We start from the raw sequence: 20,466 nt of genomic DNA, 5'->3' as shown, positions 1-20,466 counted from the left end.
TCAAGATCTGGCCAGCGACACAGAGAGGTAAACTAACTATAGTATAATGTCATACATGCTATAACAGAGACATGTAGGATAAAACTAGAGGAACAACTGTCTTTCCATATGAGGGTAGAGAAGGTGAGGAGAGGACATTAGGAAAGGCTTCTGAGATGAGGTACCACTTGGGGTTGGTCTTAAAGGGTAGATTCATAGGGATTAAATAAGCAGAGGAGGGGAATTGAAAAGAAAACAACACTTAACAAAGGCTCAGAAGTAGGACAAGGACAAGGTAGTTAAGAAACACAATGATCTAATGGGATTAGTATGTAGAACCTGGGGTTTGTAGGGACTGGCAGGTAGTGGGGATGAAACTAAGCCGGATGTAGGAAGTAAAGGCTCTATGTGCCATATTTGTACATGTTTACTCAAACTTGTAGCAGTGGGGAGGGTTGAACCATAAACAGAGATCAGAATGAATTGTTTTGTTAGGATTTTGAACTTCAAATTGAGAATGATGAGGAAACTTTGTTGGGGTTTTGGCGAGGAAAGAACATGACCAGATTTAGGTTCTAAAGTGTTCATTATCCTTAGGGTGTGAAGAAGAGATTTATTGCAGGACTGAGAGGTCCAGGCAAAACTACAGGCAGGGATGCCAATCATGAGGTTTGTGTAATCGTCTAGACAAGAGGCCTTGACCAGAGCAGAAGGGATCTAGAGGAGGAGCAAAGGGGAAAAAAATGACAGAGATAGAATTAGATTAGAATTAATTGAGATAGAATTAGCAGGTCTTCATGACCTTGGATGAGAGGGATGATGAATAACGAAGGTCTAGCCAATGGGAATGCTTCCCAGAAGACACACATGGCAATTCTACTTGGCCAGAATTTTAGTCACATGGCCATACCTAGGAGCACTGGAGGCTGGGAAATGTAGTCTTTTATTCTGGGCAGCCACATGATTGGTTGAAATAAGTATGCACCTATAATGGGGCACAATAGCCATCTCTAGCACCCAGACCTGCTCTACTATTTTAGTCATCTTTTAACCCTTCTCCTCCCTGAGACTGTGAATTCCTCAAAGACAGGATCAGTTCTTAATATTGTTTCTGCTGTATCCAACAGTGCCGGACACATAGGAGATAGTAAGTGTTGAAATGAAACAATCTTGTTGTTGCTTAGATGAATTTCATGCCCTTTTTCCCTTGGAGTGTGGCTTTAAGCTGATTCTTACTTTTTTTTTTTTGTGGTACGCGGGCCTCTCACTGTTGTGGCCTCTCCCGTTGCGGGTCCGGACGCGCAAGCTCAGCGGCCATGGCTCACGGGCCCAGCCGCTCCGCGGCATGTGGGATCTTCCCGGACCAGGGCACGAACCCGTGTCCCCTGCATCGGCAGGCGGACTTTCAACCACTGCGCCACCAGGGAAGGGAAGCCCTCCGCTGATTCTTGTACCTTTTGTATGCTCACACCTCTTCCCATCAAATTCCTGTCATTCATTCCTTCATGGATCAGCTCAGCATGTTGACCATAAAGCAGGCACTACTAAGAATGTGAACTGTTATTTTCATTGTAAAAAGTGGGTACTTACATTCTTTTTTTTTTTTTTTTCTATGTTAAAGTCTTTTTATACATGACAAAACCAGACCTCAAATAGCTAAATCTGCATACTTCCTATATAGCATAGTAGGAATTCTACAGTGTTGGGTCCAAATATATATCTTAATAGTACATAAATATTTCAGTGGATTATTTTATAATACATTTAATTACTGACCTGTGTGCAGTCATTTCTGAGGCTCCCTTTCTTGCAACATAGCCTCTGTTAATATACTGAGGGTTTGTTTGTCACACTTCCTCTTAGCAGGGCTTTAATAGAAATATGCTTTTCAAAATTGTTTCATCAAGGTCCAAAATTGCTATTTGCCCATAGCACACAAAGATGCTATGACTGGCAAAAATCTTCTGCCAGCTCTCATCAATTTTAGGTCTTCCTTATGTAACTTAGCAGTTCATCTTTTTCCATTTGGTAACCACTTTTCTTCCACTGTTCTCGCAACTGCTGTAAGAGAGCCCCAATTTCTTTTCCAGAAGAAATGCCCACTTTTCTGATGTCATGGCCACTTCTAGGAAATGGAGGAATGACCACTGCTGCATCTTCTTCAGAAGACCGTGCTCTCCTTGGTACTTGAAGAATTCACACACACGAGCAGTTGCATCAGATTCTCTAGAATCTATGATGAAGTCTAGATAGGGTTTCAACGGTTCGGAACTATCTGTTGCTTTAATTAAATCTTTCCTGTTTTTAACTATAAATAAACCAAGATTCTTCTCTTTTTTTGAAATCTTCAACCTCCGATCCAATTTTGTGACGTCACCTTGTACTTTGAACAATGAGGTCAAGAGAGTCATTGGCTTTGGCGAAAAACCTTCAACACTTTTACTGACTTTGTTAAATTCTTCTAAACTTGCATTAGCAGATAAGCCCATGTAAGGAGCCACAACAAGATCATAGATGAGGTGAATCAAATGATTTACATGGTTACCAGTAAGAATTTTTTTCAGGTCCACCCAAATCCTCTCTCCTGATATTCCAGCCAAGCCTTTTGCATTTTCTGCAATTGCTTCCGAAGTCTCAGGATCGTGGTCACCAGGTGTGTCTACAATTTTCCCATAAAATCTGAAATATCTTAAATCAAAGATAATCTTTTTTTATCCTCTGTCTAGCTTGTCCAACAAATCTAACTTTCTTATTTTTTAAATCTTCATAACCATTAAAGTAGTCAAATAAAGTACCATCAAAACCTAAAAACATAGAATTTCTAGTGAGATCTCTCTGTGTTCGGCATCTTTCTGCCAGTCAGTTGTGAATTTGACCTCAGCATGTCTTCCCTCAGCAGCAACGTAAATGCGTAGTAACTTAAAATTTTCTTCATGAAGCCTGACAGTGATTGTCCCGGGCTTTTTTTTTTTCCTAAATTTGAACATCTGATTTCTTTTTTTTTTTTTTTAACATCTTTATTGGAGTATAATTGCTTTACAATGGTGTGTTAGTTTCTGCTTTATAACAAAGTGAATCAGTTATACATATACATATGTTCCCACATCTCTTCCCTCTTGTGTCTCCCTCCCTCCCACCCTCCCTATCCCTAGGTGGTCACAAACCGCCGAGCTGATCTCCCTGTGCTACGCAGCTGCTTCCCACTAGCTATCCACCCTACGTTTGGTAGTGTGTATATGTCCATGCCACTCTCTCACTTTGTCACAGCTTACCCTTCCCCCTCCCCGTGTCCTCAAGTCCATTCTCTAGTCGTCTGTGTCTTTATTCCCGTCTTACCCCTAGGTTCTTCATGACCTTTTTTTTTTTCTTAGATTCCATATATATGTGTTAGCATACGGTATTTGTTTTTCTCTTTCTGACTTACTTCACTCTGTATGACAGACTCTAGGTCCATCCACCTCACTACAAAGAACTCAATTTCATTTCTTTTTATGTCTGAGTAATATTCCATTGTATATATGTGCCACATCTTCTTTATCCATTCATCTGATGATGGACACTTAGGTTGCTTCCACGTCCTGGCTATTGTAAATAGAGCTGCAATGAACTCTGTGGTACATGACTCTTTTTGAATGATGGTTTTCTCAGGGTATATGCCCAGGAGTGGGATTGCTGGGTCGTATGGTAATTCTATTCGTCCCGTGCTTTTTTCCTTTGTTGTTGATCATATGAGTGCTGAATGTCAACCGACTGAAACAGCTCCTTCATTTGAGCAAGGGTAACAAAATCCACATCCTGAGGCTTTACTCCACTTAATAAATCCCTCACTGCTCTTCCTGCTATTCTTAGTTCATGATTTTCTTTGACGGATAATTCTGTCAGACTCTTCAAGCCTTCTGTGAAAAGTGACCGGAATTCTGGAGACTGCGGCTTCATCGTAAACAGAGAGTGCTTCAGAGGGCACAGTGCACTCCAGCTGCAGCTCAGCAATCTGCCTGCGCCAGGGACCCAGGCACCTCAGCATCTGGGGAGCAAGTCACCAACCACACGTGGGCCCTGCTGAGCCGTCCTCGCCGCGCGCACTTCGTACTTACATTCTTAAAAATTGAAAATTTACTAGAATTGTCAAGCATGTGCAGGATAAATGAAAAAATAAGGCAGAACTCAAGGCAAGATGTAATTTTGGTGATTTCTCCGGTGTCCAGATATATAATCAGAGAAATAGAAAGACTGAAAATGGAAACAAGAGGATAGAAAAAGCAGATGGACTGGAAATGGACTAAGGGAGAGGAAGGAATTAACAATGACTTTGAAGCTGGGAAACTAGGAGAACTGGGCAGCATTGGCAAAAACAGAAAAATCCCGAAGCCACTACGTGTGTGAGGAGATGGGGGTTGAAGGGTGATTTTACGGCAAAGACAGGGCAAAGGTAATCCTTACGCGTTACTGAATTTCTATCCTTTCCCAGAAAATACACATGACTAAGGGACCATTCTGAAAATGTGGCAATGAGTTAATCAACAGTTGAAGAATTTTTTTTTAACAGTTGAAGAATTTTTACAAAGTGAAACGAAAAGCATTTATATATTTTAATTCAAAGTAATAAAGTTTCACACTCTATTGAGATTCTAACTATTCACAATCTATCACTCATATAGAGGGACAATTATTTAAATGTTAGTAGTAGTAAACAGGATTGAGGGAATTTTTCATCTCTCAAAATGGATGTTCGATTTCAAATTTATGTGAAATGATGAAATTTGAAAGCACTGGAAGCACAATTCAGATTTCTTTTAGATTTCAGGAAGACAGACAGTTGAGAAAGGACTTCTGCCTACGTAGGAACCCAAACTCTAAACTCTAAATTTGCTGGATTTCATGGAGTGAATCAATCAGAACCTACTTTGAGAAATGTAAGTTTGGACGGAAGGAGTTAAATGGACTAACGAACAACTGCTCTCTCTTTTTTTTTCTTTTAACATCTATGCAACTTCTTTTAAATAAGACTTTTTTTTGTTGCGGGGGGGCACTCCACGGGGTTTTGTAGGATCTTAGTTCCCTGACCAGGGATTGAACCTGGACCCCTGCAGTGAAAGCACCAAGTCCTAACCACTGGACTTCCAGGGAATTCCCTAAACAAGACTTATGATGGTACTGACCAGTCATTTGACTTTTTGAAGAAATAAATGAAGCTGTTATCTATGGAGGCACAATGCATCTCCCTCCCTCTTTTGAACTTCTGGAACTAGCTAGAGAAATTCAAGTCCAAACATAATCCTTTCCCCCAAACTCCATATTTAGTGGTAATGTTTTCTAGAACTTCTTTGACTTTCACCAGCGGTTACATATTATGGCTCCGCCTGCTCCGATATTTATGGACAACGCTTTTCTTTACTGACAGATGTTTGAAAGAATAGATTGGAATTAATCCTCAGATTAATTTTCAGCACCTTCCAAGTGTGCATAGTACAAAGGCCAAAGCACAATATTTGAATAAGAAAATAAATAGCTGGCACCTCTGCCTTGGTAAGTTACGTTCAGGAGTACTGTATTGAGTCTTGAAGCAGAAAATTGAGAAAGTGTGTTATCTTGAAGTAGAAGGGGTCAAGGAAAGCTAGAAGAAGCCCAGCACCATTGGGTTCACAAATGAGTGGTATGATCCAGATGGCCAAAGAGGTGATTTCAATACAGTGTGCCCTGTGCTGGCAGAACCTAGAGGATGGACACTGTACCAGAAATGGTGGCCACCCTCAGGAGACTCTGCCCTCCCCCCAGGAGAGACAAAGAAAGGGAGGCCAGGTCCTCTCTCACATTGAGAAATGCAGGAGATGCCAGCCAACCAAGGGAATGCTCTGGTTGCTCTTACTTCTGAGGCAGAAATATTACCTCCCTCTCTACCCACTCCCACTCACATCCCACAAAGGCATTTGGAACTCAACTCAGAATTTTTTAACACTTTTTTTTGAGGGGAAGGGTGTTTCTTATCTCTGTGATAGTCTGATTCAAAACTTTGGATCCTTTATTTAGGAAAATGCACCGGCCCACGTATTTCAAGGATTTCCAAGACCTCTGGAAGACCATCCACGGACCCAGCTTCCGCGGACTCCGGGTTTGGAATTTTTTAGTCTGGATTTCCTTAACTGCATTCGTTAGCCCAGAGGATTTCAAACTTTGCTCCATAATCTCCTCAAATCACCTGGAGAACTGAAAAATATCCCAATGCCCAGGCCACATCCTGTTCCAAGTAAATCAGAATCTCTGGGGTAGGACCAGGCATCAACGCGTAGGTTTTAAACTCCCCAGCTGCTTCTAAAGCGCAACTAACGTTTGAGAACCAAGTTGCTGGTCTATTTATGGCATACAGTTGATCTAATGCTTTATGGTCGTTTGCTGTCCTTAATCATTGAGCCAGAAGCAATAGCAAGGCGTCTGTCGCAGAAAATAATTTACTGAGAATCATCTTAGAAAAGGAAGTAAATTTGGGGCAAGGGTGTGCATACCTTCGCAAAGCTTCCCCTGGGTCAATAAGCAGCTGCAATTTCTTCGGCGAACGCCAGGCGGCATCTTCAACCTCCTCGCTCCTCCTGGACCGCCTTCCCACTTCTGATCGCACAAAGAGCCGGCCTCCTTCGCGGTGACATCACAAAGGGCCGATTCCCCGCCCCTTCAGCACCACCACGTGTGTCCCCGCGCCCGGCGGCCACCCGACTCATTCCCTCGCCGGCCGGTCTGGGCAGCGGAGGAGGGTGGTTGGCAGCGGCTGGAGGCTTCGCTATGGGAAGTTGTTCCTTCGCTCTCTCGCGCCCAGCCCTCCTCCCTGGTTCTCCGCAGCCGCTGTCGGAGGAGAGCACGGGGAGGCGCGGGTTGCAGCCGCGGCTGCTTCTCCCCGCCCGGGCAGCCGCGCAGCTGGGCAGGTGCTGAGCGCCCCCGGAGCCTCCCTCGCCGCCTCCCTCCTCTGTCGGGCTGTCCGGCTGCCGCAGCGCACATGGGGTGTTGGAGGTAGATGGGCTCCCGGCTCGGGAGGCGGCGGTGGATGCGGCGCTGGGCAGAAGCAGCCGCTGATTCCAGCTGCCGGGGGGCCACGCGCCCCGGGCGCCCTGCGAGCCCCGGGCTCAGCCATGGGGATCTCCGCGAGCAGCAGCACCGCCCCGGCCTCCTGCAGCCGCATCGCCGGAGCCACGATGATCGCGGGCTCCCTTTTCCTGGTGAGAGCTCGGGGTTGCTGGGGGCGCGGGGCGGGGGGAGCCGGGGGCGGCGGCCGCGCGGGAACAGAAGGCACCGCGCTCCGGGAGCCGGGCGGGTCCCCGGGCCGGGGCTGCGGGGGGCTGGGGTCCGGCCGGCTGGGTCGGGAGGTTTGCGACCGACGGAAGGCAACACAGCGGAGGGCTCGGATCGGGTCATTTGGGGGAGCCGTAGGGCTCAGCCGGGACTCCGGAATGAAGGCGAATTGTTTTCCTTGCAGTCTGGCTGCGCCGGGCGAGGTGCGGGAGGTGGCCACCGGGCTTCCTGCGCATTTCAGGGCTTCTCCCCCTCCTCGGCCCCTCCGGGTGCCTCCATCCCCTCCACGCACCCCCACGGCCACCGGCCGCTGCCCCTGCCGCGTGGAGTGGGGCTGGCGCCGCGGGGTGGGCGCCGAGGCTGGCGGCGGCCGCCGCTTTGTTGCAGCTGCAGTGTCATGTCGGGATGCTACCGCAGTGGGAGAGCGCGGGACCTGTGCGCGCCGGCTCCCCAGACCGCCGCGTGCATCCGCGCCTAGCCTTCCGCGCGGGCGCCTTGCCCCCTCCCCCATCTCTCCGCCTTGGCTGGGTGTGTCCCGGCTTCGGCACGCCCAAAGAAGAACCCTGAGACCCGCTCCCAGGCGCCTCCAAAGCGCCGGCTCGCAGCCAGGCAGCCAGCGCGTTGGCACTTGAGTTGGGGGAGGTGGAGAGAGCTCTCCATAAAGGAAGCTGAATTTTCTCCAGTCTTTCCTATCGCTCGCTTACCTGTGGCCGGACAGGTGAGCCTGCTGGGTGAGGCAGCTTCCTCCTTCTGCACTCGGTCTGCATTCAGCTCCAGGGCGTGCCGTGTAGGTAGTTCTCTCCGTCACTTATCTGATCAGAGCCTGAAAGCACCTTTGACCCAAAACTTATCCCCAACTTCCCCAGAACCCTTCCCCTTCTTTGCAAATGTTAGGGGGGATGGGATGAGTTAGGGGGAAGAAAATTGATTTAAGATCCAACCCGAGCCACCATAAGCTTCCCGTGCATATCTTTTTGTCTCTTCAAGGAGGATGGAGATTCTTAGCTAAAGGCCGAACAAAAACAAAAAACAAGAGCCTATTTTCATGGCAGGGCTGTGTCAGGGAAAGGCAGGCTTGCTGTCTCCTTCCCGAAAAGGGCTTAATGCCTGGGCAGCCAAGATCTCTTAGATCCCAGGGCATTGCAGTTGCTATGGCCTGGGAATTCATCCTACAGACACTCTGGTTCCCTGTGTAAGGGTGTGTTTTAAAGGGGAAGAGAGAGACTAAAGAAAAGTTTGGTGCAGTTAGCATTTATAATGAGGCAAGTCCCAGTCTTCCTTCAAAGACCCTTTTCTGCCCATTTTATAGAAATGGCAAAGTCAAGATTTTTTTTTTTTTTTTTTTTTTTTTCCGGTACGCGGGCCTCTCACTGTTGTGGCCTCTCCCGTTTCAGAGCACAGGCTCTGGACGCGCAGGCTCAGCGGCCATGGCTCACGGGCCCAGCCGCTCCGCGGCATGTGGGATCTTCCCGGACCGGGGCACGAACCCGTGTCCCCTGCATCGACAGGCGGACTCTCAACCACTGCGCCACCAGGGAAGCCCAAGATTTTTATCGTTGACTCAAGGGTGGTGGATGATGAGCAGTAGGGGGGAAGGTCTCTTAAAGCAGTGAACCTGGATCGGACAGTCTTGGTGTGGAGAGAAACCCATCTAAGGCCCAGGGAACATTGATCCTAAGGTGAAGTAGGTCCATCTTTCAGCTGCCTCATTGTCAGCCTTAGATCTACTACTGTACCCCACTACGTGCCACCCCACTACATGCCTGTCCAGCCCCTCCAACACATCTGATCATTATGCTCCCCATAGAGTCCATTAGTGGATTAAGTCTCAAGTCAGTGCAATATTTCATTGACTTTCCATTTCTGCATGAGATGTTTAAAGTAAGGTCAGAATGTAATCAAAGTGCAGCTTGCTTTAACCTCCGGAGAAAGAGCCCAGCTCCTTTACCGAAATCATTAAGTCCAGTTGACCTAAAAATTGTGCACTGGATTGGCAACTGAAGACTTGAGAATGTAAGTTTGGCTGTCTTTAAAAAAAAAAATTTATAGTTGTGTTTAGAAGCAATCTCGAGATATTAACTAAAATAAGAGTCCTTATTCTTCTGCTAATTATGATAGAAAGATTCCACTTCAGTTCATGAAATGACCTAGAGTTGACCCCTTTGTCCTGAAGGGAAACTGAGAGGGTGGACCAGGGGTCACCGGGGTGGGGAGGCAATGTCTTTTATTTTTCCCATTCCCACTCTGCAAGCTCCAGTCCTCAGCCCAGGCATTGTTAGTGTATAAAATGATGATCTCATGGGACTTCCCTGGCTGTCTAGTGGTTAAGACTCCACGCTCCCATTACAGGGGGCACGGGTTCAATCCCTGGTCAGGGAATTAAGATCTTGCATGCTGCAAGTCACGGCCAAAAAAAAAAAATGATGACCTCATGACATTGTTATAAGGATTCTTTATCCCACTGGGATTCTTGGCCATGTGAAAATGACAGACTCCAGGTACTGGAGCTCAGGTAGACACGGAAGCACGCTCAGAACACTACCAGGGCCAGTGGGGAGATAATGCCCTACCCATTCATTGCCGTTAGCTTCAAAAATAATAAACCCAATACAATGTCTTTTTATTATGGCTTTCCATCACTCTTCTTTCAAATATCTCCTTTTTTGGGTGACAGTATTTGTTATTGTCATCATTTTTGACTGTTTCTTTCCTGTGATGACAGGCTAACTGAAAGAGAACTTACTATAACCTTTAAAAAATCTTTATATAGGGCTTCCCTGGTGGCGCAGTGGTTGAGAGTCCGCCTGCCGATGCAGGGAATACGGGTTCGTGCCCCGGTCCGGGAAGATTCCACATGCCGCGGAGCGGCTGGATCCGTGAGCCATGGCCACTGGGCCTGTGCATCCGGAGCCTGTGCTCCGCAACGGGAGAGGCCACAGCAGTGAGAGGCCCGCGTACCGCAAAAAAAAAAAAAAAAAAAAAATTTATATAATATATAATATGTATATATATAACATATAATATGATTATTATTATTGTATGTGTCAGGTGCTTTATAGAGAGTATCTCTCTTACTCCCAACATCTCTGAAGCAGGTGCGATGATTTCCATTTTACAGTTGGGAAAATGGAGGCTGCAAAAACTTCATTGATTGTCCTGGGCCACCCAGCTCCCAAGGGATGATGGCACTGGGGCTGGGACCCAGGACAGCCTGACTCCCTCTCCCACTTCATGCCTCCCTCCTGTGCCACTCTGCGGGTTTCACAACTCCAAATTGCCGGATGATGAAACGTAACAGGAGAGAAGGCTCACTGGGGGAGAGTTGAGGCTGGTGGTTTGGTTTGTTGCAGGACATTGATGAGAATTACATGAGTGCCTTTGGAGGAAAGTATTTTCGCTGCTTGCACTTCTGTTTCTGATGCGTTTATTTTTGTTGTTGTTGTTGTTGTTGTTGTTGTTTTGCCACACCACGTAGCTTGTGGGATCTTAGTTCCCTGGCCAGGGATTGAACCCACGCCCTGTGCAGTGGAAGCACAGAGTCTTAACCACTGGACCGCCAGGGAAGTCCTTGTTTCTTTTTTGTTTTTAATTAATTAATTTGTTTATTTTTGGCTGCGTTGGGTCTTTGTTGCTGCGTGTGGGCTTTCTCTAGTTGTGGAGCACGGGCTCTAGGCTCGCGGGCTTCAGTAGTTGTGGCTTGCGGGCTCTAGAGTACAGGCTCAGTAGTTGCGGTGCACGGGCTTAGTTGCTCCGTGGCATGTGAGATCTTTCCGGAGCAGGGCTCGAACCCGTGTCCCCTGCATTGGCAGGCGGATTCTTAACCACTGCGTCACCAGGGAAGTCCGAAAGCCCCGTTTCTGATGCGTTGAGATGTCTGTGTGATATTGGAAAGTGAACCACACACTCTAAGGCAAAATATTGCGTGTTTCAGGGCTTCCCTGGTGGCACAGTGGTTGAGAATCTGCCTGCCAGTGCAGGGGACACGGGTTCAAGCCCTGGTCCAGGAAGATCCCACATGCCACGGAGCAACTAAGCCCGTGCACCACAACTACTGAGGCTGTGTGCCACAACTGCTGAAGCCCACATTCCTGGAGCCCATGCTCCACAACAGGAGAGGCCACCGCGATGAGGGGCCCCCGTACCTCAGCGAAGAGTGGCCCCCGCTCGCCGCAGCTGGAGAGAGCCTGTGCGCAGCAACGAAGACCCAATGCAGCCAAAAATAAATAAATAAAATCTATTTTTTAAAAAGCCAAAAAACCAAAAAACAATATTGCGTGTTTCAGGCCCAAAGTCTGGAGAGCAGATAAGTGAGACCTTAAGGTTTGTGTCAGTGTTAAGGAATGCCCTAGAAGGGCTTGCCCGGTATGACACAACACTCAAAGATGTCTCTTGCCCTCAGGGAGTTCCTTTGACTGGACAGATAGAATATTGGCCATGGGACAGTCAGAAGAAGGGAGCCGTAATTGATAAGGAAATGAGGTCTGAATTTTTAGAAACCACTAATCTGCACAGATTATGACTTCCAGATAGGACAGTTGCTGTAAGATCCTTCAGCTGTGCTAGTCTAGAAACTCCCAAGTATGGTGTTTGTCACTGTCTTTGAGACTAGATGTCTAGCTTAATGCCATCTCCTGACCTTTGCTTATCAAAGTTAATTATCTAGTATCCTGGCATTTGACTTTGGCTCCTTGACTAGTTCGGTGTGGAGTAGCTGGCTGGAGCTGAAGTCCTGGATGGACTTAGTGACAAGTTCGAGGAGAACTTTAGATTAGAGCTGATGTTATATCCAAAAGATTTTCTCTTTTTTATGTACTTGAACTCCACAATCCTAGAGTGTGAAAACCAGAAGGGAAAACTGGTGGGGTAAAAACAGCCTAGATTGGGGAAGCAAATTATTTTTTCATGTTGACAAACCTACATTGAGCGCTTACTGTGAGAGGCACTGTGGGAGGCCGGGGATGAATTAGGATTTGGATCTGGCCCCTCAGGTGCAATTTATATGGTGTATAAACGTACATGGCTATCAATAGTGCTGGTTGGGTTTCACGCGTTCAGAAAGAATCAGTGGATGAATGTACTATACTCAAAGTAATACACAAAATGTGATAGATGTTAACATCTTTAAACTACTTGAAATAATTTTGGCTTTTAGTCTGAAAGTCAGAAGAAGAAATGTCTTCCTACTCTCAGAATAATATCTACTAGCCTTGGTAGGGAAAGTGACTTATGACTCAGAAGAGTAGGGAATGCAGACCTGTCCCGGAAGGCAGGGTTTCTCATGTACCCCGGGAATCTCCCATCCCTATTGTCAAAATGTATAGAATGGGGGCTTCCCTGGTGGTGCAGTAGTTGAGAGTCCGCCTGCCGATGCAAGGGACACAGGTTCGTGCCCTGGTCTGGGAGGATCCCACATGCCACGGAGCGGCTGGGCCCGTGAGCCATGGCCGCTGAGCCTGCGCATCCGGAGCCTGTGCTCCGCAACGGGAGAGGCCATAACGGTGAGAGGCCCGCGTACCGCAGGAAAAAAAAAAAAAAAAAAAATGTGTAGAATGGGATCGAGCTTTCTCATCTGAATTCTCATCTCAACTGTTTCTAAAGGCACATGGCTGAATCTGTCTCAGGCCCAGTCCGAAACAAATAAACAAACCTACCGTGTAAAGAAAATACACAGGCGCACCAAATCAGCGAGAAAACGATTCCTTGTCATGGAATGCATGCTACCTTAAGTTGAGAAAGTACCTGGGACTAAATCGGCATAGGTCCACCAACCGGCTAGATCACATATTTTAGTGTGGCTAAATTTGGACAGAGTCTTTCAAGCTAGATGTGGTTAGCACAGTTAATGCTGTCTTTTCCAGCACTGTTTGCAGAAGGCCCCTTTCTCCAGGTGGATGGGGTGAGTGTGTGTGGGCTTGAGCTGGCTCCAGCAGGTGCCCTGTGTAACTGTACTGAGCGTGGGCTCAGTCTGCTTGTAGATCAGAAGACATCACATTTCACCTTACACTTGACTCCATCTGTGAGGATGAGAGGTAACGTCTCTTCGGAGATTCCATAGAGAAGTTGCAAATTGGTTTTGTACTCAGCCGGCCCTTTATAAAGCATTCAAACTATAACTGGCTCAAGTAAACTTTATTAATTGTGTGTGTGTGTGTGTGTGTGTGTGTGTGTGTGTGTGTGTGTGTGATGGGAAATGGTCAGATGCATCATCAGATTATTCAGGGGCCAGTGTGAATTGAGTGACTTTTCTTTCTGTCAACTGCCATGCCTTTTTTTCCAGTAAGCACTAACTCTGCTGGCCCTCTTCCTCCAAGCGGGCCTGGCAGACTCCGGTGAAGCCAGGTCACCCGGCAACTTCCTAGAAAACTCAGGTGCTTCTCTCCGGTGACGAGAGTCTCTCATCGCCTTTGGGCATGTGCCCAACGACCATTTGGAGCGTATGCAGTCTGGAGCATTAGGCGCAGATACGTCTGTTTGACAGAATGAAAACGGAAGCCGTAATAGGAGTTAACCTGGTCCCCAAATTGAATCCCCATTTAGCGTTAGCGGGACACTGGGCATTATTGTTGCCGGGATAGCAGCTGCTGAGCTTCGATTCTTTAGGGGCGGGGTGAGCTCGTGAATAAATACTGGCCTTGCCCCAGTGTTTGTATTTGTCAAATACCAAAAAGTAAACAGGCATCCTAAGTTGGCTTGTGTGCTGCCACCTGGCTACTCTACCACCTCCCATTTCCAGCCTGAGTCCAGGAGGATAGGAGCCAGGCAGAGATTATAAGTAGGGAGGAACCTGGCAGATGTTTAAGTGTCTGCTGAACGCTCACGAGAGCTGTAGAAACCTGGCGCTCACGGGTGTTTAGGCCGTTGCTTGAAAGCAGTGGTGATCTCACGCTTCGTAAGAGCTGCTGAAGGCCTCCAGGAACGGTCCATTCTCCTGGATTCTGGCTCTCTGGAGTTTCTGCACATGTCAGTACCCTGGCCTTGGAGATGATGGATGCTTGCAGTGGTGGGAAAGTTGTGCTCAGGGGGTCCTCAAGCAGGGGTGGGATTGGGCAGGGCATGGGTGGGGAGTCAGGGCAGCGTGCTATAGCCCCATCTTCTCTTGAGAATATCTGAAAATTTTGTCCAAGGCTTCGTTCTAAACACCAAAAACAAATTTAAAAAAGAGGGGGCTTCTGGGACTTCCCTGGTGGTCCAGTGGTTAAGACTCTGCACTTCCGTTGCAGGGGGCACGGGTTTGATCCCTGGTCAGGGAACTATGATCCTGCATGCCACGTGGCGTGACCAAAAAGTTTAAAAAAAATAATAAAAAAATAAAGAAAAGGGGGCTTCATAAACGAAGTCACAGCAAGGCTCATGAGCTGATCTAGATATAATTTTTTAAAATTAATTTATTTAATTTATTTATTTTTGGCTGCGTTGGGTCATTGCTATGTGTGGGCTTTCTCTAGCTGTGGCGAGCAGGGGCTACTCTTTGTTGCAACGTGTGGGCTTCTCATTGCGGTGGCTTCTCTTGTTGCAGAGCACGGGCTCTAGGTGCATGGGCTTCAGTAGTTGTGGCACGTGGGCTCAGTAGTTGTGGCTCACGGACTCTAGAGCGTATGGCACACGGTCTTAGTTGCTCTGAGGCATGTGGGAGTTTCCCGGACCAGGGCTCGAACCTGTGTCCCCTGCATTGACAGGTGGATTCTTAGCCACTGGGCCACCAGGGAAGTCCTGATATAATTTTCCATTTGCTCTTTTGCCACCAGGGCTGTTTGGTGGCTCTAGTTCTTGGAGCCATTTGCTAATCTGTTTTGGGAGAAGGAGCCTGAGTTGAATGGATTTAGGAGAAAGGAAAGGAGTGAGTTCATGGGTTCTGGAATCAAATGAGCAGCGGTGGCTTCAAGAGGGCTTTGGCCCTGACAGCCCAGAGGGAAGGAATATTAATGGCTGTTAATATGAATCATCGATGTTGGTATTGTTAAGCTTCTATTTATTGAGCATGTACCATTGACATTGTGTTGAATACCTTCTACAAATGATCTCAATAAAACCTTCAAGTCCATGAGGTAGTAGCATTAGCCCCATTTTATAGGAAATGAGGCTTAGGAGAAGTTATGGTCAAGCAATTGTCAACTGCCAGAGAGAGAATTCAGATCTAGGCCAGCCTGGCTTCCTACACACTGCTCTTTCTGCCAAGATGTGGGTAGGGCACAAGTACCCTTAATTTACTGGAATTTTGTTTCCCGTTAAAGGAATGCTTTTACCTGAGAGTCGAACATTCTCTTTCCACTGGGTGAGCAATTCTGCTCCACGGTGGCATTTGGAAGTTTAGCCAAAAGGGCTGATTATAAAGTAAGAGCAACCGGTGTGTGTGTGTGTATTGAAAGGGGAGGGCATGGAGCCATTGGCAAGCATTTTCCTATGGTGTGATTCTGACGAGGAATGGTGCCATGGTTAATATGGAAAGATACTCTTGCAAATTGAAATGTTATAAATAGGGAATACACGCTTTGCTTTCCTGCTCCTTGGGTCATTTTGAAAAATATTTGCTTAGTGAGTAACAGTATGACATGGGTTCTGCTTAGCATGGCAGTTTCAACTCATCCTGAGAACTTAGGAACTCTTGGGGTTTTTTCTTTGCTGCCAGCCTGATTATTTGTATAGGATCAGTGCCTCATCTGTTATTAGTATTTTCTTTGTTAACTTTTCATTTCAGGTCTCTTTGAAACTGGTTGGGCTCCATGATTTTCATGGTCTTGTATGTGATGTGTTTGTGTGTGGTTTATCACGCTTGTAGCGCTCTCCTAAGCAAGGTTTTCATAGATTGTAGGTGCTGAGTAGACTAAAGAAAGGCATAAGGTGAGAAGAAACGTTATCACTGGTTCCAGGAAAGAGGTTAGCATTCTGGTTTCCCAAAGAACCCTTTAGAGACAAGACCATAATCTGATATCAACTTAGGTGTATGGCCAGTTGAGCATAACCAGGATTAATAGAGTCAGGAGAATGGGAAGGGGGAAAAATACTCAAAGGCAAATGGTGACAGGTTCCCAGAATAATCTAACTGGTCGTTAGTCACTCCTTGCTCTTCCTTTACTTCTGGAAGTCTATGGCTCTTCTCTCTGGTTGAAATCTTGTGTACCTGGTCTAGGAGAAATACCAAATCGGACAAGATTTGGGTATGCTTCCCTCCCCCTGTGGAATTCTCAGGGCCAGCGTTACTCCATTTCAGCTTCTTACTGACGACAGACAATGTGCTATTCATCTTTGTGTTTCTGGCTCAATGCCCCGACACATAGTAGTTAAGCAATAAATGATTGTTGAATGAATTCCAGAAGGATTTTGCTGTAAACTAACTGTTCATTCATTCTAGACAAGTTAGAGGGTAGTGGAAGCTTGACCGATCATCTCTCAGTACTTTGAGCTACATCTCAAGGGTATTTGAGTTATTAACAAGGAACACTTTATTTATGTATTATTATTATTTTTTTTAGCCGCGTTGCACCGCTCGGGGGATCTTAGTTCTGTGACCAGGGATTGAACCCGGGCCCTCGGCAGTGAAAGTACAGAGTCCTAACCACTGGACCGCCAGGGAATTCCCAGCAAAGAACATTGTAAACATAAGCAAGTTGGCAGACTAGAAGAACCTAGTGGACGTGGACGTCTCTCCCAATTCATTCTTATTCTTGGCTGTTCCACAGCCATTCGTGTACAGCTAAAACTAATATGTACGTGCTTGTGCTGTGTTTCTTTATGTGGCTATTTTTCTGTGATCTTACAGGGATATATTTTTCATTCATTTAATAAATATTTATGGTGCATCCTAGACTCCGGGTATGTGACAGTAAAAGGCTATTTAATGGTTCCTCCCTCTTGAAGTTTATAGTTTTTCAGGGAAGACAGAAGGGTTGATATTTAAGGACTCATCTTCTGAAAGAGCAGAGGGGTGACTATTCCGGTAAGAGGGAACAGCACGTGGAAGGGCCCAGAGGTAGGAAAGGGCCTACGTGTTCAGAGACTGGAAAGAAGGCCATTGTGGTTGATGCTCAGTGAATAGAGGGAGCATATGGACTGAGGTTGAAGAGGCGGGCAGAGGCCAGACCGTACAAGATCTTTAAAGATACGAATATGTCAGGAGATCGCGCAGAGTACAGTGGCAAGCAGGGTTATAATATGGCTTTAATTAGATTTTTTTTTTTTAATCGATCACTCCGGCAGATCTGTGGAAAATGGGTTGGAAAGGAGAAACGTAGATGCAGGAGGCCCGTTGGAACCTTTTGCCATAGTTCAGGGGAAAGATGATGGTTCTGGGGCGGTGGCAGTGAAGATCGGGGGGGGGGTTACCAGTTAGATTTGCAAGAGTTTGAAGAGAGTTTCCCGATGGTGAAATACGAGCGGGCAGGTGCGGTGAAAAGAAGGCAGTCATCAAGGTCTGGCTCCCTGGCACCGTGTGGCTTGTGGGATCTTAGTTCCCCAGGGGACACAGGGGTCGAAACTGTGCCCCCCCCCCCCGCGGTGGAAGCTCGGAATCCTAACCACTGGACCGCCAGGGAAATCCCGTGACTCTCCGGTTCTTGAGTTGAGTCTTTGATGGTCTGATTCCTTTGAAGGGGAGGCTGGGGAAGGAGTGGGTGGGATTGGGGCACCCAGAGTTTGGATGTGAGTTTGAGGTGCTGTGAGTTATGTCAGTGCAGTCTTCATGCCCGCCGGTTTTTAAGCCCACCTCTTCTCTGGTTGGCAGTGTGTTGAGTCGTGTCCCTGTTGTCGGACCCTTGGGTTATTGTCACTGTTTTCCTACTGCAAGCAAGCAGCACTAATAGAGTTGTCTCTGTACAGACGAGTTGCTCTTTTTCCCTTTGGGCTGTTCCCAGAATTGAGGTACATTTGAAGTGTATTCCCCAAAGCGGAATTGCTGGGTCGCAGGAAATGAATGAACCATTTTATGGCTCGTGCTGCATGTTGCCAGATTGTCTTTAGAAAAAGACTAAATTCATTAAGAGCATCACCAGCAACCTATAAATGTACCTTCTACCCCACAAGCCTGCCAACATTGAAGTTTCTCATTTTAAGTTATTTATGCTGCTTTAATATAGACATGTAAAGGTCCTTGGTTGTGCAAATATACATTTCAGTAGTTGCTAGGGATATCGTCAATTATCCATGGGATAATTTCCCTTGTAATTATTCTGTCTCAACCATTGAGTGGAATTTGTGTTAACCTCCTTTGCATTAATTCTTTACATTTTCAGTTATAAGCTTCTATTCGCTGTATGTGGCATATATTTTTCCAGTCCACTTTTAATGTTTTTATATTTCATAATGCAAACATTTCTGTTCATTTCTTTTTTTTTTTTCTTTTTCTTTTTTTCAGCCGTGCCGTGCGGCTTGCAGGATCTTAGTTCCCTGACCAGGGATTGAACCCGGGCCACGGCATTGAAAGTGTGGAGTCCTAACCACTGGACTGCCAGGGAGTTCCCTCGGTTAATTTCTGAAACCTATTTTCTGAGAGTATCAGAAAATGAGAGTATCTTCTTTTGTGTCTGAGAGTATCTTCTTTTTTGTTGTTGATTTTTGTTTTCACAGTCAGACATTGATCTTTTTTTAACATCTTTATTGGAATATAAGTGCTTTACAATGGTGTGTTAGTTTCTGCTTTATAACAAAGTGAATCAGCTATACATAAACATATACCCCCATATCTCCTCCCTCTGGCGTCTCCCTCCCACCCTCCCTATCCCACCCCTCTAGGTGGACACAGAGCACTGAGCTGATCTCCCTGTGCTATGTGACTGCCTCCCACCCTCCCTATCCCACCCCTCTAGGTGGACACAGAGCACTGAGCTGATCTCCCTGTGCTATGTGACTGCTTCCCATTAGCTATCTACTTTACATTTGGTAGTGTATGTATATGTCCATGCCACTCTCTCACTTCGTCCCAGCTTACCCTTCCCCCTCCCCGTGCCCTCAAGTCCATTCTCTACATCTGCGTCTTTATTTCTAGACATCGATCTCCTTACAGATGGGCTAAATCAACTATTGCTATTACTTTAAATTTTATATTTGATCTTTTTAATGTTGGGTTTATTAACCTTTCTGGAATTCAGCATCATGCTGGTGGTGAGAACTACATCAGTGTGTTCTGCAGAATGTTTATACTCCTAGTGTGAGTAAAGGATTTCATGGTCAGGTAAGTGTCACCATTTTCTGCAGCCCTCCCGCTGGGCCTCCTGGAGCCATCACCAGGCTGCCATTAATTGTGCCTCTGCAAGACAGGGCTCCAATCAGGAGCATTTCCTAAACTTTTAGACCAGGGGTTGGTGAACTTTATATATAAAGAGCTAGATAGTATTTTCGGCCATGTAGACCCTGTGATCTCTGTGGAAACTACTCAACTCTGCCTCTGTACTTTGAAAGCGGACCTAGGCAATGCCCAGAAGAATGGGTGTGGCTGTGTTCCAAGTAAACTTGATTTGTGAACACTGAAATTTGAATTTCAAATCATTTTTTTCATGTGTCAACAAAATTTTATTCTTCTTTTGATATTTTTTCCCCAACTATTGAAAGTGTAAAAGCCGGAGTTTGTTCACCGGTGTTGTAGACCCTAGAATCGTGACCATCTTGTGAGACAAGATCAGGGAATTTCACTCTGGAAAGTGCTGACTTAACTTCTTCTCCCTCTGTCTCCAGTGTACCTACTAGTAACAAATCCTTTCTCCTCATGTGTTTTCTCATTTGCTGTATAGTAAGTTTATATTCTAAACCTGTTTGGAAACGCCAGTTGGTCCTTGCTTGTCTTTTACCTCCTTGCCATGCAGTCTGTATGTTTTGTTTTGTGTGAGCTCCTAGCCTAGTAGGGTGTGTTTTAGGGTTACAGTGTTTTGTTTTGTTTTTTTAATCGAGAGTCTTTGACACACTTAGCAAGAATCGGATATTTTCGTGCTTTTTTTTTTTTTTTGGCCACACCTCACGGCTTGTGGGATATTAGCTCCTCACCTAGGGATTATGCAACCCAGTGCCCTCTGCAGTGAAAGCACATAGTCTTAGCCACTGGACCTCCAGGGAACTCCCGTGTTTTGTTTTGTTTTGTTTTTAATCAAAAGGCGGCTACACGTTTATTCTTTAGTTAGTGTTGTAAAAAAACAGGTATTATTTATTATTTTTTTTTTATTGAATGAAAGATTCTTTAAATTCTGTAGTGCTTGGGCTTCCCTGGTGGCGCAGTGGTTGAGAGTC

General features: G+C 46.2%; 1 protein-coding gene and 1 pseudogene across 2 annotated transcripts in view; one reads left to right on the top strand and one right to left on the bottom strand.

Moving 5' to 3' along the window:
- Positions 1-1,962: 1,962 nt before the first annotated feature.
- On the bottom strand, positions 1,963-4,003 carry LOC102989274 (CCA tRNA nucleotidyltransferase 1, mitochondrial-like; annotated as a pseudogene).
- A 2,686-nt stretch (positions 4,004-6,689) lies between these two features.
- The window catches only part of TNFRSF21 (TNF receptor superfamily member 21), a 68,701-nt gene continuing 54,924 nt past the window's right edge, over positions 6,690-20,466 (top strand). Inside the window, exon 1 of one of the 2 annotated variants that reach the window (XM_024122125.2) lies at positions 6,690-7,184. In XM_024122125.2, the coding sequence (XP_023977893.1) occupies positions 7,098-7,184 (87 nt within the window). In that variant the 5' untranslated portion in view covers positions 6,690-7,097. The remainder of the gene's footprint in view (positions 7,185-20,466) is intronic. The other variant, XM_055079727.1, reaches the window with a different exon arrangement.

Source organism: Physeter macrocephalus, chromosome 18 (assembly GCF_002837175.3).
Source record: "Physeter macrocephalus isolate SW-GA chromosome 18, ASM283717v5, whole genome shotgun sequence".
Taxonomy (NCBI): domain Eukaryota; kingdom Metazoa; phylum Chordata; class Mammalia; order Artiodactyla; family Physeteridae; genus Physeter; species Physeter macrocephalus.
The sequence above is the reverse complement of the archived record's forward strand: the minus strand, read 5'-3'. Positions and strand labels throughout refer to the sequence as shown.